Source organism: Pararge aegeria, chromosome 3 (assembly GCF_905163445.1).
Source record: "Pararge aegeria chromosome 3, ilParAegt1.1, whole genome shotgun sequence".
NCBI classification, from domain to species: domain Eukaryota; kingdom Metazoa; phylum Arthropoda; class Insecta; order Lepidoptera; family Nymphalidae; genus Pararge; species Pararge aegeria.
The window spans coordinates 5727945-5745355 of record NC_053182.1 but is presented as its reverse complement, the minus strand read 5'-3'; the positions used below and the strand labels follow the sequence as shown (position 1 = coordinate 5745355).

General features: G+C 36.5%; 1 protein-coding gene across 5 annotated transcripts in view; it reads right to left on the bottom strand.

The window, feature by feature from the left end:
• Window positions 1-17411, bottom strand: part of LOC120637345 (ral guanine nucleotide dissociation stimulator) — a 55172-nt gene that overhangs the window by 19594 nt on the left and 18167 nt on the right. For 2 of the 5 annotated variants that reach the window (XM_039909147.1, XM_039909149.1), the window contains exon 2: window positions 16513-16844. The exons of 2 other annotated variants lie outside the window; for them this stretch is intronic. In XM_039909147.1, the coding sequence (XP_039765081.1) occupies window positions 16513-16692 (180 nt within the window). In that variant the 5' untranslated portion in view covers window positions 16693-16844. The remainder of the gene's footprint in view (window positions 1-16512; window positions 16845-17411) is intronic. One more of the 5 variants, XM_039909148.1, reaches the window with a different exon arrangement.

Below are 17411 nucleotides of genomic sequence, written 5' to 3'. Positions count from 1 at the left end.
AAAACTAAATTGCTATCAGAAATGCGGTCGCGCTAATCAAGTAGGTACTACGATGTGCTTCGTAAACTATCTTCTTCTTCTTGCAGTGCCGACTCTTATTGGAGGTTGGCAACCATTAAGGCTATCTGGACTTTGGACGTAGCTGCACGGAACAACGATCGGGTAGATACTTTTTCCGAACCATTGCCGTAAATTTTTAAGCCAGGATGTACTTCTTTGGTTTTTTGCCGGCTTTTTTCCGCTGAATAATGAGGCTGAAGGAGTTCATATTTATTGTTCCTCATAATATGACCGAAAAACTCGTAAACTATACTCAAATTAATAACAAAGCTATAACGTTTACAACCGACCCGCCAGCGCGGCGTAGTTATTATGGACAAAACCCTCCCATTGGTAGAGGCCTTTAGTCCAACAGTGGACTATTTTAGGCTATTGAGGAATAATATGATAACAATTTAATGTACAATCGCTGTATTCGGTAAAGCTGCGTTTGTGTTTTGAATTTAAAATATTTTGACCTGTTTTATTTCAGAAAAGTGAATAACTTTAAATTTTAATGTATTTTTTGTCTAAAGCTTATCCAGACGACCTATATATGTGTGATCAAGATGCAAAAAACACAAAATCGGTACAATATTTGGAGGGAAATCGTAATAAACACAAACAGGTTTGTGTATCTTTCTTGGAAAAGAAATACGTTTCGGTTAGTTAGCTATGCATAATATAACTGTACGAGTAAATATGAACAAGTTAACACTTCTTATACAATTAACGTATGAAGTTACATAGTGTATTTTAAATGAACTGTTTACTTTGTTTTAAACAAGACACTTTCTTTCTTGAGAAAAAGAAAGCTCAGAGCCACTTAGCGGGCGTTGATAGTTTATCACTACGTGATCCAATCTGAAATGAGAAGATTCGTTAAAGAACTAGAGTTACCATCGGAGTTGTGAAGTCAAAGTGGCAATAGACGGGGCACATACTGGTAGTTTGGAAAACCGATGAAAGTTGCGGTCTCCAGATGCTGGGGTGGCGATCCTTCACCGGAAAGCGCAAACATGGATGGCCAAATCAGAAAGGACGACTAAATGATAAGGCCCAAATCAGTTGACCTTACCACCATTTCTTTAAATAGAAGGGCGCTTCATGTAGCAGATAATTCTACGATCGGTCTACGACATTTAGACATTAACATAAAGTATAAACGAAGCGAGTTAACGAGCTCCTCAGTAGAGCCCCTTTAAACGGATTCACAAAATAATACTAATGAGATTATTATCCGAATACAACGTTTATTTGGTAATATTATTTTTACATTTCTTTTGATGCACTCTGCACTCGAAATTCACTGCAAAAACTAAGAATCATCTGTGACTTTTAAAACCCTCACATTTTAACGAGGCTTAAAGAGTGCGCCACATTGGATCAGCGTGTCAAAGCACCATTCTTAGCTTTTATAACAGAAAGCCTGTGTTCGGCGCATATAATAGGTTAATGAATTAAATAAGGTCTCATCTCATATAAGAATAGAGATGAAATGAGAGAGATAATTTCGATACATCCAAACCTTGTGGGTATCCCCTTCCATATATAGAGATTACAAATACTATGCGTTACTGATATGGGCTTAATATAACCATACCCTTAACCGGTTAGTCGTTATAATCATAGACTGTATCATCGCTTGTGATGCTTAGATTGCATCATTTCCAGGTGCAGATAAATAAATAAAAATACCATGGCAATACACACATCGCCATCTAGCCCCAAAGTAAGCGTATAGCTTGTGTTATAGGTTCGAGAGTGACAGGGGAATATTTTTTGTATAATAAACATAAATACTTATAATATACAGATAAACCCCCAGACACTAAAAACCTTCATGTTCACCGCACAAACATTGTCCAGCTGTGGGAATCGAACCCACGGCCTTGGCCTCAGAAAGCAGGGTCGCGCCCACTGCGCCAATCGGCCAAATTGTAGTCAAATGCTTGTAAACTCAGAGGTCTTCAATCTTCAATTTATCACGATAACGGATTTGTGTTGATTTATTGATTTTAAACGCATTTGAAGCAAGTGGGACACTTTATTTTGTTAATTTATTTTGAATAGTTGTAATAGGTAACCCGGTAGGCAATGGAAACTACATTAAACATAAAATAAACTAGCTGTTACCCGCGACTTCGTCTGCGTTTGATTTTGTTTTTATCGTATTTAGTATCGCTAAGCCTTAAATGAGTACATGTGACTGTCAATTAATTATAGATAAATAATTTGCAATAAAATAAAATTGCGACTATAATGAAATATCTAAGCTATCCTATCTCTTAAGTTGGACCAGACTGCTCACGGTGTGCCAATTTAATTTAAAATCGGTTAAGTAGTTTAGGAGTCCATCGCGGACAAACATCGTGACAGGAGATTTATATATATTAAGATATTACTCATACAACGTACAATGGCAATGTTATTCCTAAGCACTCTTATAGCGTGAGTATTTTTCTCCCCGGGGAAAGGACAACATATTACAAACACACACAACCCCAGCTTTATTAACTCTCCGAGCATTGGTACAAATGTGGAAATAATATCCGAATAATATAATTAAAGGGGTAATAAAAGGGGTAAACTTCACCTATTCCCCGTTGCTGGGCTTTGGAAGATGGACAAGTAACTTTTAGCCCCTGTCACGGGATACAATCGGGGTACAATATAATTTCTATTTCCTGCAACATTACTAAAACTGGCCCTTTATTTCAAGGCAAGGAAATAGTAGTCTCAGTAGTAGGCAATTCAAATAAACTTTGGTGGACATTGAATACCGTTAATTGCATAACAATTTGCCTTTAATGCACTTTATGAAGCCGTGACCTGAAGGGCAATAGGTCGGTAGTCGATATATTATGGTCGATACAGCCTTGATTGCGCCAGTATTGCTTCGGTAAAATGTATATTTGTCAGCTGTTTTAGTCGTAAAGCATTGAGTACTTTACGACTAAAACATATAAGGGTTTTATTTAGTTATTCGGAATTCTCATACTTCCTCGCGCGTTATATACGCATACGTAATTATTATATGTTCACTTATTTATTTTATTTCTATTCTATAATTGTACATCATAATAAGTTAAGAGCCTCGCGGTTCGATGGTGCTGTGCTATGCCAACTCCTAGACCTATGAATCATTTAATACGTAGGCAATAATTATAATAATGTACATAAAAGCCAGATATTACGCATTTATAAGTAACGAGTATGTACTTTACTGCGAAGTAATTTGCATATAAAACTTAATTTATCTATCTTTTTAATAATTTAAATAAATTTAATATTTCATGTTACTACTTACTTATTACTACGTTATTTTAAGTAAGCCAATTCCTTTTTTACATTATTTTTATTTATCTACTTTATCTACTTATACTAGGTGGTGGTGCGGTTAATAAAGATAACTACCGACAATGTGTCCCAACAGCACACAAACACACAACCAACACAACGTCTTCACCGGCGAGGACGAGGGCCCCGATTTCTGACGTCATCCGGACGTGGATCCTTACCACGGTCACGGGGGCGTTCGGACTAAACAATGATTAGTCCAAAAGTCCACCAACACTCAGATTAACGTCGAACCGAGCCAAGGTCCGAGCCCTCGCAGGAGGCACCCTCGGGTCGACATCTCCCACTCTCCCCCCCGATGTCGTCGAGCCCTGGGGCTCTTCTCATCTCACTCCCCACTCCCCCGGTGACGCCGTAGCAACCCCTCAGGTGGTTATCGGCAAGTGTCCATCCGAAATTCGTAATAAGGAATATGTAATAATAATACTTAGCTAATTAGGTACATAGTTGTTATTTTAGTTGATTGTATTTATTTGATACTATCGTCCGCGTTTATCACAATTCCCGTGGCAACCGTTTGTATTCCTGATATAAAAAGTAGCCTATTTTTCTCTCCGTCAACTTTTCCGTTAACTTTCAACTAACTCTGTGTCAAATATTAAGTCGATTGGTTACTTAGTAAGGACAAACACACAAAGAAACACACTTTCGCATTTATAATATTAGTAAGGATTATCGTCTGCGCCATTGTGAGTTGAGCGTAACTGCAACCGCGTGGTTTTCTTATAAATTCCTCATACTTCAAACGTTATCAACATTTTACTGAAAGATCACTTTATCTTTGATGGTGCTGCGTGCAAACGACTAACAATGTCACCAGAAACATAATGGCCTAATCTACCGGGAAGGCTAGGCCACCATAACTGTACACGTAGAGTTGGAAATTTTATATCATGCAAAATATCGATCGGCAGCGATTACGGGCTGCGGCAGGTACCGTGTTCTATTTAAAGCTTTCTACGAGAACTTTTCACCGCCCGTGGTACCATGCACCTCCATCGTGACTGTCACACATAACAAGACATAGATATAATCTATGTTTCTGTTTGTCGACGGAATTACGTAATGTACTTGTAAGTAAGTCCCGGATTCGATCCCTAGCAGGTGCAATTTATAATTTCTGAATTCTCTCTAATGTGATCTGGCAGAGGCTTCCATCGTCGCTAGTTACCACCAAATACGTGCCGCCAAGATATTGAGCGTTCCGGTACGATTACGCGTAAAAACCTATCCGGGGTAAGGGGTTTAAAATAACTACCATAACCCTAAACGGTTAAAACGCTACAATTTTATAAATTTAAAATGCATATAAAAATTTTCGGAACGTGTCACAATTGGACCTTTGAAAAAGTAGATCGAAACTGCAACGTTTCCTACTAGATGACGATATAGTCGCTATAAGACTGGTGAGAGGCATATATACTAATTTTCGGCAGCGACGGTAGGAGAGCCGTAGCTTAATTGGTGAAAGCGCTCAGGCCGCGATTGCCCGAGAGTCGCAGGTTCAAACGCTGTCGTTTCCGAAAATGTTTATATGCATTTTAACTTTATAAAATTGATAATTCCTCCAAGTGTAGGTAATAACACTAATAAAAAATTATAAAAATATAAAACTCTACAATCTTAGACTGCATCCTCAGTCACAACCAGCTGAGATTGGCTGCAGTCTCAGCTGGTAGAGCTAACTTGTAGTAAAATAAAAAAAATAAAAACGCTAATTAATGTATAGTACTGCGTTAAATTGTAACAATGAATTTTCTGAGATTTTAATTAAGAAAGCTGTTGAAACGTGACCCTAGAAAGAAGGTTATTGTCAAGGTTGAATGATAATTTCCTCTACTGTTAGCAGATCAAAGATAGTAAATGGCACTTAACAAATTAATCTAAACCTTAAAGTCTTCGCGGTTGTTTTATTTTATTTGATAACGATATGAGTATTTTCTTACTATGATTATAAAACTAAGCTTACTTAAATATTTTATTTATTTATTTATTTCATTTATTCATTTGGTATCTATGACCCTACACACTACACTATAAGATAAATAATTATGTCACACGAGACTATGTAAAGTCAAGTCTTTGTAGAAAACCTAGGCAGGTTGCGAAGGTGGAGATAATTTGGAAAGTAAGAAAGATTTCCCACATTGATTTTTCTATTTCTTGGGTTTTTGCCAGAAATGTTACGGACATTGCCGTCTGTATTTTAAATAAATGAAACTCTATTTTAAAAATGGTTGTATGGAACGTAATCATCAGCGATTAAAGTTTATAACCAATAGAAACGTGTTAGTAAGTTAGACCTATATTTATACGTGTCATTCGAGTGGTTATAGTTGCACTTTTGGTTTGCTAGTTTTAATATACGCTCGAGTAGGTACAAAAACTTATCCCTGAGTGCTATTCAACGGGGCCCAAAGTCTGTTATTGTAATTATAATCGATAAAAGACAAAAAGTACTAATGAGAAAAAAAAAGGTTTCGTCATCATCATCATATAAAATCAGTACCAGCCACAGAGCACCTGTCTCCTCCCACATTTAGAAAGGTTTAGGCCGTTGTCCATCACGCTGCTGTGGTGTTGGTGGACTCCACACGCCTTTGAGAACATTATGGAGAACTCTCAGGCAAGCAGGTTTCCGCACGATGTTTTCTTCACCGTTGAAGGAAGTCATATTTGAATATCTTAAAATGCATACTTTAGAAAAGTTTGCGGTGCGCGCTGGGATTCGAACTCGGCACATCAAAAGTGTCACCACTTCGCAAATATTCAATGAAGTTTATTTGTAACATATATCCAAACAGCAAAAACGAGACCGTCTATTTTATTTGTCGCCAAATTGTATAATGTTAATTAATACAGGTAGGTAGGTAAACTTATGTTAATATTTTTTTTCATCAGTACTTTTTCTCATTGATCGACTCGGGCATGACTCGGGCACATAATTGTTATAGCAGACTCGGGCCCCCAGATTTCTTACAATCATTTTATTGAAAGTCGTAATATTATTGAATCCGGTTTCCGTAGTTTTGCACCCAATAAATAGATACGAATTTCCGCAAAGAAAGCATGAGCAATCCATTCGCTACGGCACGGTTACACAACACATTGACTACTTGCAGAAAGAAACCTTTCCCGAGTTTATTAGCACTATGAAAATCATAAAATGTTATTAAGTAATTAAAACGGCTAAGTACGAGTCTAACTGGATACAAAGGGTTTCGTGCAAGGTGCACGACACAATATTAATATTATTAAGATCGAGTAAAAAACACCTCAAAACACCAATGAGTTTGTACTTTGAAAAATTTTTTGCCTACCCCGGTTCACGACATACTGCCCGCTGACAGACAGACTTGACGGATAAAAGGACCGCTGAAGCTTAGTAATAGAGCCCCACGCGACCCTTTGAGCACTGTACCCTAAACATGATTGCTCCCACTTTCTCTCTTGAAGTTACTTACATAAATGGAATAAGTACACAATACAAGTCGTCTAAGTAACGTCGTAAATTATACTACCTACATGCTGAAAATTGTTCCGTTTTACGACGATCCAAGAAAGACACTGTCTACTATTCGTAAATATTGTAGATCAGTAGTACTAGAGCTTTTTTTGCATTCGAGAAAAATTTATACTAAAAACTATTAAAGAACACTTTTTATTGAGTGTAAGTGATGCTTTGCGTCTGCATTAGCTTTTAATACTCCGACTGCTCCCTCTAGCAAAAAATATTTGTATATTAGTGCTGATTGTCTAAACTCTACACTTAACTAAATTGACTGATCCAAAAGTAGTGCTGCCCTTTTCATATCCTTTCTCGTGGATAAGGATAGCACTATTTTTGAGTTCAGTAGTATGGTACCTATAACAGAATCGCTACAATTATGCACTTATGGCGACCAGCATAATATTAATACATTTCAAACAGTTGAAGTAAAATTAACAAATAGATCCAAAATTAGATTAGACAGACTTTTCATAGGAAAATACAAGGTTTTTCCTAACGAAAGACTAATATTTGTTGTAAGTTACACACAGTGACAGAGAAACATAATTCGAAGTATTCCTCTTAACAGTTTACAACCCTAAAAAAAGAGAATATAACACTCATAATAATACGTATCATCTTCTTATTAAACAGTGGTTGTAGGTACATCAAAAGACAGCTAGAGACAGAACACAGTAGAAGCGATAACCGTAACCGATTCGGGTGGTTGACGACGGGCCCTTTGCCACAACATTACGAACATCGACTATCTGTACATTTACTTAAAATGCAAACCAGCAAACTTATTTCACTAACATTCTGCCAAAAGCACTAGATGAAGAATTGACAAATCCTATTATAAATGCGAAAGTTTCTTTGTTTTCTTGTCCTGCCTTAACACCCTAACTAAGAAGCAATCAATTTGATTTTCTTAATTAACATACAGTTGTAAGGACGTAGAGTAACATAGGCTACTTTTATCCCAGCAAAACAAACGGTTCCCACAGGATTTCTAAAAAGGCGTTAGAAAAAAAAACTGCCTGCCTGCATTGTTGCTATGCACCTACTGGTACCTCCTATAGGCTGTATTTGTTACGCGTAAAAATAAGTATTTCACAGCTCTATAAGGATCAGTGGCTCAGGTGCCTACACATAAATTGATCATCACGTCTCAACACTAAATTGATCAGACTAAAATAGTGCTATCGTTTTCACAGGGACCATTATGTCATCATTTTTAGTTCATTTTAACTATTGCAAAACTAAGTTAAAAAATGTTAACTTTTTTTGTTTACTGACCACTTTACTTCGTGCCAGTGCCAAGCTACTTGACACTGGCAAAGTACATATCTATTTCGGCACAACGAGAAGCCATAAATCAAAAGAAGAAGAATATTATTTATGGCATTATAATATTGTGTTCACTTTTAGACTTGTCAATTTAGTTTTGTTAGAGATTGGTGTACAACAAAATTGTTATACTCGTAGATATAATATGGTAATGTGATTCTCTGATGATCGTCGCGTAACTAGTCAGTTCGTATGTACGCGAGCGTTGACATGATTTCACCAACTGAACCAAGTAAAGTGATTACCTTATTTGAAACACAAACTTCACGTTTCCAACTTTCACGGCACCAACACTGGCTGCGTACGAAATAACCATTAACTACATAATAGAAACATAGAACAGTTTCTATGCCAAGTTTTTATCTGTGCGCGAAAATCTGAGTATCAAATCTAGTAATTGTGCATTCGGTTTTCACCAATGCATCTTTTTATACTACTAAAATTCAGCCTTTGAGTGCAACTCATCTGGTGGTAAATGATTATGCAGTCAAAGATAGCAGCTGGCTAACCCCCGCTCCCCGCTAAATCGCTAAATACGTTGGAGTTGCGTCTTTTTCGGTAATGTCACGTCTTTTTGGTAGTATGGTAGCAATCCAAACCAGAAAAAAATCTGAAAGTATGAATTCCAAAATGGCCTCTAAATTGGATCCAACCAAGTTCATACGCAGTGGTTAGCTAAGTGTGTAGAACCAATTTTGGGATACGTTCGAAGTTTTAGAACGAATGACTGCCAAAATTGGCCAACCTTCATGGTACAGTTTAGTAGTTTTCGACGGTAAAGCAATCAAAAAATGATTTTCAGCTTTCAATTTTTTTTTTTCATTTTATCAATACTTATTATACACTCACTTTTAATCATGAGCACGTCATGTCATTTTTGTTTCCGGGTAAGATCAAAAGTTGGTATAAAATGTTGTATGCTGGGTCTTCCTTTTAAGAAAGTCGCAGTAGTAGTTGTCAGCCCGAATTTAATTTAAATTAAAAATTAGAAAGTCTTTGACTTTCAATACACATCATCTACTATTAATTAAAAAATTAATTAATTAAAAAAGCCCTTTTATTTGATACCCATATTAAGCAACGAGCAGTAGCCCGCGACTTCGTCTGCGTTTGATTTAGTGGCATTAAATTTAGTTGTAGATCTAAAAAAAATTTAAGTATTCAGTATCGCTAAATCGCCTTAAATGAGGGGTTTGCTGCTATCTGCTGAGGAGTTCTGCCCTCTATCTCCAACCACAGTTTGGACAAAATTAAACACATTTTATACCCTCTATAGTACAAAAATAATTATTTAAATCGGTTTTAATTTGTCGGAGTTATGGTGTAAAATCGTCAAACACTCATCCCCTCTCCCAAAGGATCCGACCTTAATGTCGGGATAACAAGTATCATATATTACTTCTAACACTTCCAAGAATATGTGTACAAAGTTTCATGAGGATCGGTTAAGTAGTTTTTGCGTGAAGCGTAACAAACAAACTTACGTTAACATTTATAATATTAGTAGGGATAGGGATAGGGATAGGGATTTGTGAAACATATAATCCGTCATATTATGGCGACGGCTATCTTGGACCGATTTTATACCTTAATGCAAGGTATAACCATTACCTATATGCAATGTGGTAGGTATGATTAAACGTTTATCATCAAACAATGAAACTGGAAAATTTTCGCATTACTCATACTTAAATAATACTGAGTCAAAATATGTTTAATGTATGTCAAAGAATAATGATGTGAACCTGACACAAAAAAAAAACTTAAGAAAACCGAAAATCCAAAAATCTTTGAAGTGGCAATGCGAGGATAACCAGTTAATCTTATAAATATACATCAAAGTTGAGGTATAAATAAAAACGTTGGGCTTAAAGTATTATGTTTAAAGTGTAGAAGACTAACAACGAAAACAGCTGAGCCGAGGCCGGAGGGTCGTCGCCCTCTCCGCGCAATCGATAGTACGAGAGCATCGTCCCGGTAAGTTAGACGAGAGCTCACTTTAAAAATGTAGCTTTTAATAGGAAGGCTAACGCGTAACTAACAACCACACTAATGACAGACTGTCCCCAAGAAGGAAGCGATATTTTTAATTAATTTGTTTGTTATTTTTTATATTATGTCCGAACCAGATCTTATTGGATATCGGAAATCGATGATATAAAAACAACATAAGCTTTGCCTAGTAACCTAAATCCTAGAAATAAATTCTTGAATCTTTATACTCCACATCAAACAGATACCCTCTACCACGTTTCACACCGCCATAGGAAAAAAGAAATTATAAATTGCTCCTTACAAATTTTCTTGGTTTTCGGAAAATAAAATAAATTAAGCTTAATGTTTATTGCACTGAATTTGTTGAAATTTGGCACGTACGAATATGTGGTTCGAAACAGGAATAGTTCTGGCGAGATTCCAAAATAGCCTCTGTTATCTCTTCTAAATAGCTAAACCTGGAGATTGGACAATGGGGTAAACTATGGCCAAAACCTCTTTTTCTGGGGGATGACACGTGCCCTGTAGTGGGTCATAAGACGAATATAAATAAATAAATAAATAAATATATTGTTGTGTTATGGGTACTAAGATGACTGATAAATATTTTTATGAATTATATATACATAAATACTTAGAAAATACATATATTCACCCAGACACTGAAAAACACTTAATGCTCATCACACAAACAATTTCCAGATGCTTTCTGAGTCCAAGGCCGTGGGGCCTTGGACTCAGAAAGCAGGGTCGCTGCCCACTGCGCCAGTCGGCCGTCAAACACAATTATATACATATGACGATATACACAATTTATATTTAATCAGTTGAAATAGAAACGGTAACCTAATGATGCAGTTAACGGCTTTTATCCTACTTTCATTAAATATAACGAAATGGGGTAATTAATTATTTAGACCGGAATTTAATTCGATTTAATGTTCACTTGATGGATTGGTTAAGGAAAGCCAGCGTGCGGCTATAAACGTACGTAATCCCTACTAAATAATATAAAGGAGGGAAATGTGATGCGTGCCTTTAGGATGCCATCCGAACGGACGCGACGCTCCAGACTTTCAGGCACCAAGTCGCAGCGGGTGTTTCTATTCATAGTAAATTCCTCCATACCCAGCCGATTTGATTCGTCGCGTTGCGTATAAATTATTCATTATATAGCCGGGGTCATTTATTTTAAATTCAAAGAAAATAGTGTCATTGAAATCGTTAGGCACATCTTGTGTGTTTTAAAGTGACAAGCACTTATAGATGACTAGATGTTATGCTGCAAGAGTTTGTTATCAAAACTGCGTAGTGGGAGGCGAGGTACCATCGTCCGCGATAAGTCATCACAAACAGAGATTCAGCTTAACGCGATAATCTACATTAGTATAGAATGTTAAACCTATCTTCATCTTGTATAGTATTTGTTATAGGTGTAGTAGTTTCTTTTCACCTATCTTAGCATACGTTCGTTTATTCTTTTATAAGTAGAGCGTATAAGCCAAGACACTCTGTATAGTGTATCTAATAATGCCGTGCTCAAATTTTTTGCAATTAAGCAACTCTAAAACCCAAAAGAACCTCCCTAAAGGCAAAGAAACCTTAAATAAAAGAAACCTTAGGCCCCGTAGAATACAAATAAAACGGATACAAATCGACATGCAGCATTGTTAGATACCATTTGTAACTCGTAACGCAGCGGTGAGCAGTTGCGATACGTTGGTAATTAGCGAGAATTATACTTATAGCTATACCTATTACCCACTTTGTTTCACGGATGACAGTCCACATCCAGTGATTCATAACAAAATAAAGAACAACAAATGTATCATATCATACTACCTACTCAGTATTGTTATCTCTTAAATAAGAGCTGGCCGATATCTTGTATTCAACAACAGTTATAGCTAATAACAAGATGATTTCATCTCATGTAGATTAAGATTTGTACAATGTTTGTAACATTAAGCAGAAATTGTCAGTTGCTTCTGAGTAGAATTGACTAATGCCCGTTTTCATTAAACCTAAGAATATTGGATAGAAGCAGACGTTACTTCGCGGAAAACCATAATATATTATGAAAATTAAGCTATGGTGTATGGTGTAATTTATAATTATTGCAATTCGTATACTCCACACCAAGCAGATCCTCGGCAATGTACCCTCTACACACGTTACAATCTGGTTATGTAAGATGTTTTTAAAAACGGTGTTAGCGGAAGTAACACTCAATAACCTGAGATTCGCGGACGACATAGACATTCTTCTTACGAACAACCCTGAAGAATTGGGAATTATGATTCAGATACTAAACGTCGCCTCATTACAAGTTGGTTTGGAAATGAATTTAGATAAAACAAAAATAATGACTAACTTGGACAGGAACAACATTAATATAACCATTATCAACATCACTATAGAACTCTTCTCAGCAGTGCAGCGAAAACTGGTGGGCCTTCCTTTTTAATTCACTGAGGGACCATACGACAAATGAATGGCTTTGAGATCAAAGCAAAGTTGCAGAAATAGCAAGACAAGTAGCGCATTTTAAATGGACGTGGGCCAAACATCGGAAGGAAAACTCTTGCAAACGTCTCTTTGCATCGAAGTCATGGGGAGAAAATCGCCCTCAAGGACGGCCACAAATTCGCTGGAAGGACGACGTGAAGAAGGTAGCCGGTCCGAATTGGATCCACACAGCTCAATGTCGCGAGAAGTGGATGATGCTGAAGGAATGCACCAATGTGGTCGAAAAAGGCTGATTAGGCGTTGCCATTGTTCATTGTTAGTGAAAACGGGCAAATTTATTTACTAATAGATAAGTCCGTGGTTTTATTCGTTCTAACCTTTAGTACTTTTACTTCACAGTTTGTTAATGTTTATAGTCAAAAGGTTCTAAAGGTTGCGTCTATAAGCTTTAAAAATACCTTACTTCCTTTGTAAAAAATAATCGCACACGTAAGAGCGCTACAATTTTCTCCCTTGTTCACGGATGCGTAAAATTTTAATCGCGTCAGGGAAAGCGTTGTAAAAGGATTTCAATAAAAAAAGACGTGGGTCGGCAAGGCAGAAAACCACTTGTACCTACTAGGATCGGCGTACACGGGCGACCCTTGAGCACGACAGTTTCAAGTGCCGACCTATCCCACTTGACCGTTCCCCGACAATTTGCTAAATTGATGCAGACTTTCTCATATACTCGTATCCAGCGCTCGATATCAAGGGGACAAATTCATATAGAGGTTAACTTTATACTAAAGGTTACTGTATTTTCCACATTTTTCGCTCGTTTATGAACTGCGTTCAGCGGTTAATGAGTATTGTAGCTTTTCTAAACAAAAACGAAATGATAAAACCAGTTAAAGTTATATAAAAAAACTGTTTTCGGTTAAATGAAACAGACTAATAAATGTCGTTTGGAAACGATTTCCAGAAAAAAAAAAAATGGACCGCTGGAAAACAAACCTATGAGTTCTAGGTAATATTTTTTATTTTGTAGCCATACATGAAGCGTTATTTCTACTAAAAGCGCAGTTTGATTAATGGTCCTCAAGTCATAGTTTGTTAGTATCGTAGCTTTATGACGAAACCAAAGCGATTAAACCAGTTTAAATTTAATAAAGACTGTTTTCGATTAAATAAAGCCATTTAATCAATATTTATTCAAAATAAACGAATTCCAAACAAATCCGTTCCGTTCCGGTAAGTTCTCATATGGACAGTTTGAATACAATGCCTTTGTCAGGGAATTCTATTTATTTATTTAAGAGCACTAACAACATGCATATTACATGTTTTTTAAACATAACACACACACTAACACATAGACTGATATGCACGTCAATGACAAGTGCACATAGCATTGACAAAGCGTCATATAAACTTAATTTGCAAAAAACTTAACACAAAATTTAACTCACCGATAAGTGTTCGGTGAGTTTTTTTCTAAAAGCTGTGGGTTCTAGATGATATGTTGTTAATATGTATATTAATTTTTTTGTATTGTAGCCACTCAGGTGTTCTCGTGCTCCAGGAATCTATATAAACCATCAGACACCATTAAAACGGAACCTGTATCACACTGAAATTAAACTACGATAAACATATTATGCTATGTAGGTACAACTGTTTACAAGCGGTTTGCGAGCGGATGTCTGTGGCTGAAGATCCACCCGTGTAGCATAACCACAGAATCAGAATCATGTATTTTATAAAGTATTATAAGCTCATTCATTTTATTATGTAGGCAACTCAGCTACAAAGTTTCTACAAATAAGGCTTAATGAAAATTCCTTCTGCAACTCAAACTATTTACAAAGCTGTTTACTATTCCCGATAACATATACGGAACTGTACTGGAATTCAACTATGCATTCCTTAACGTAGGCGCAGACAAGCGTTATGTGTTCGCTTGTCTAAAGCCTTGGCCTGCATTGTTAACGAAGCCTTATAGTATGCGTATGCGTTTCAATTACTTAGAACTCATCATTAACACATTGCAGTAGCTTGTAAATAAATAAAAAAAGCCTAGAATACCATAAAGGTCTAGGACATTTTCTAGAATCTAATTGATGAATAAAATAAATAAATATAATACCCTAGGTTTTATTCCCGGGTCGAAAACCTTTTAGGTAGGTTTGCTCATGGATATTTTCTAACTTCAACAATTGACAGGGGATTATGAAGCAATCCCACGAAGAGTTTACTTCAGTTGGCTGGGTGTCCGTAAAAATATGCTCAAACCACCGCAACAAGTCTTTACGTTAGAAGAAATTTTGTGTGAGTTTTTTTTTTAGGAATTCTCATTACCAGCCCCACACCAGCTCAAGCTGAGACAGCAAATCTCTGAACATGTTCTGCCGTCGTCGCGCGTCGGTCCGTTAATTATCACTAACATATTATGATGATAAAAGTTTAAGCCCGCCGGTGATTATCGTTTAAAAATGCAAATTATGACAACACTTATTAGAGCGCATCAAAGACATAAAGCACGTAGTTTAGTTTCGGGGTAAACAAAATTACCGCACTTATTCATATTTTTATTTGAATTCCACATTCATTTGAGACTCGAGTGAATAATAAATCAATCGTTAAACAGTTCGTCATTCTCGTAAAACTACCTACGTGCGGAATGATTCATCAAGTGAGTGAAACACCGATTTCCGTTACTTGGTTACCCAGTGCTAATTTATGAAAATAAATAAAATTTACAATGAAAAGCGACTGAGAGAGAGACAGCTCACCCTTACTTACAGTTCCGGATTAACCAAGTAGAAAGAGTAGCAATTGCTATGGGCCCCGCGCGAAAGGGGCTCCGCATATTAAATACCGCTCATCTCTGCCTGACTAAATGACAATCAGACACGCACTGCGTGTGCGTGTCTGTTTCAGATATCCAATAATTACTGGACAGACAGACATCGCCAATAATAATTTACTACACTATTAATTACCCACAAAATTGTAACCTATAGATAGCAAATACGTATTGTATTTAAGATACGTATTGACTATCGAGTATTGAATTGTATTTTTATCACTTTATACTTAAGAACCCAAACCAGAAGATAGCAGATCAAGGGCTCTTTTAAAGATTTTGCTACGGGCCCCGCGCTTGCTTAATCAGGCACTGCTTACTTAATATTATAAAAACGAATGCTTGTTTGTTAGTTTGTTTGTTTGTATGTTCTTACTTTACGTTCGTAATAAAGCAACCAATGAACTTGTTTTTTGGCGTACTGGAAAGGACGGAGAGTAACACTGAGTACTTTTTATATATTTTTGTGAAAAACCTTAGTAAACGTGGACGAAGATCGCGGACAATATCTATGTAAATATGAATAATTCGTAGATATGTAAATTTAAGTATTTCAGCAAAATTGAATTCCAAACCTAGAACTGTAACAGATAAGATAAGGCATCAGCAGATGCTAAAGTATCTACGAAACTCTTGATTTCACGTTATGAATCTTAATATTATGTAAGTATTTTTAATTTCAACATGCAAACAACATTCTCTGAAACATGGTATTTAACTATAGGTAAACTTCATGGTAAATTGAAACTAGTTCGAATTACCTCTTCATTATCAAATCACAAACTATTCGAACGACGACCATCATACGTACACTTGAAAGTACACTTTTCCATTTATGTTTAGCGTATAGAAAGTTATTATTTTCTACGCTATTGCTTTTTGTTTCCCCCAAAAAAATTACACACTTTTCACATTTGTATCGAAATATACTATACCAAGATAACCAAGGATATCAACTAACCTTGACATACCAACGCGTCTGCGACTTGCGACACTTGATGCGACGGCGATCCGCGCTTCTGGATTCTCGCGGTAACGCAGGGGAACGCAGTGCGTGGCACTTGGCCGCCAGAGCCTTGGTGCGTTCCGCCAAGGAGTGCCGAAGCTCCCCGCCAGCCCCCGCACAACCCCGCACCAACATCGTTTAACCTCCTTTGCTTTCACGTGCACTATGCCTCCCAATACATTCACTCATGGTTTAAAGTACGAACTCTACAGTCTACCTTGAGATCCGTTTAATCGATAACTAACTATTTAGGTTGCAATGTAGTCAATGCCAAGTGATATACAATTCTAAACAAAAAGATATTTTTATTTATAAACGCTATTTTACAACTCAGTGGATTGTCCTATTACGAATTGCTTTGTATTGCCATAATAATTATTGAGCAAGACTTTGAGGCCGTTTTGCCTTTATACTGTAGTCTTCGAATCTACAGCATGGATAAAATATTTAAAAAAAAATAACATGCTGGCAGTCTTTGGTGACTGCCAGAATAAAAGTGTAAACTAAATCAGTATACAAATAACTCATGGGAAGTGTGCAGTAACGATGATTCCATGTGCTCAACGCGTCTAAAGAAGTTTTCACTTCAAAAACCTTTATTGAGAAAAAAAACTTATTTTTTTTATAAGATCTGATGATATCAGTGTGGTTTGCTACCCGAGTTTAAATTTACCTAAAAATACATAGTCAAAATTAAAACTATCAAGTACCTAATCGACAATAATTAGTAAATAGGCAGGTAATTAATGATGCGGTGAATAGTAAACCAACTCCAAAGAACATAAGTGTAATAATGTGTCTTTTCACGTCACTGACCGAGGTCTAGGTCAAGAGCTCGTGATAAAGATGACTAT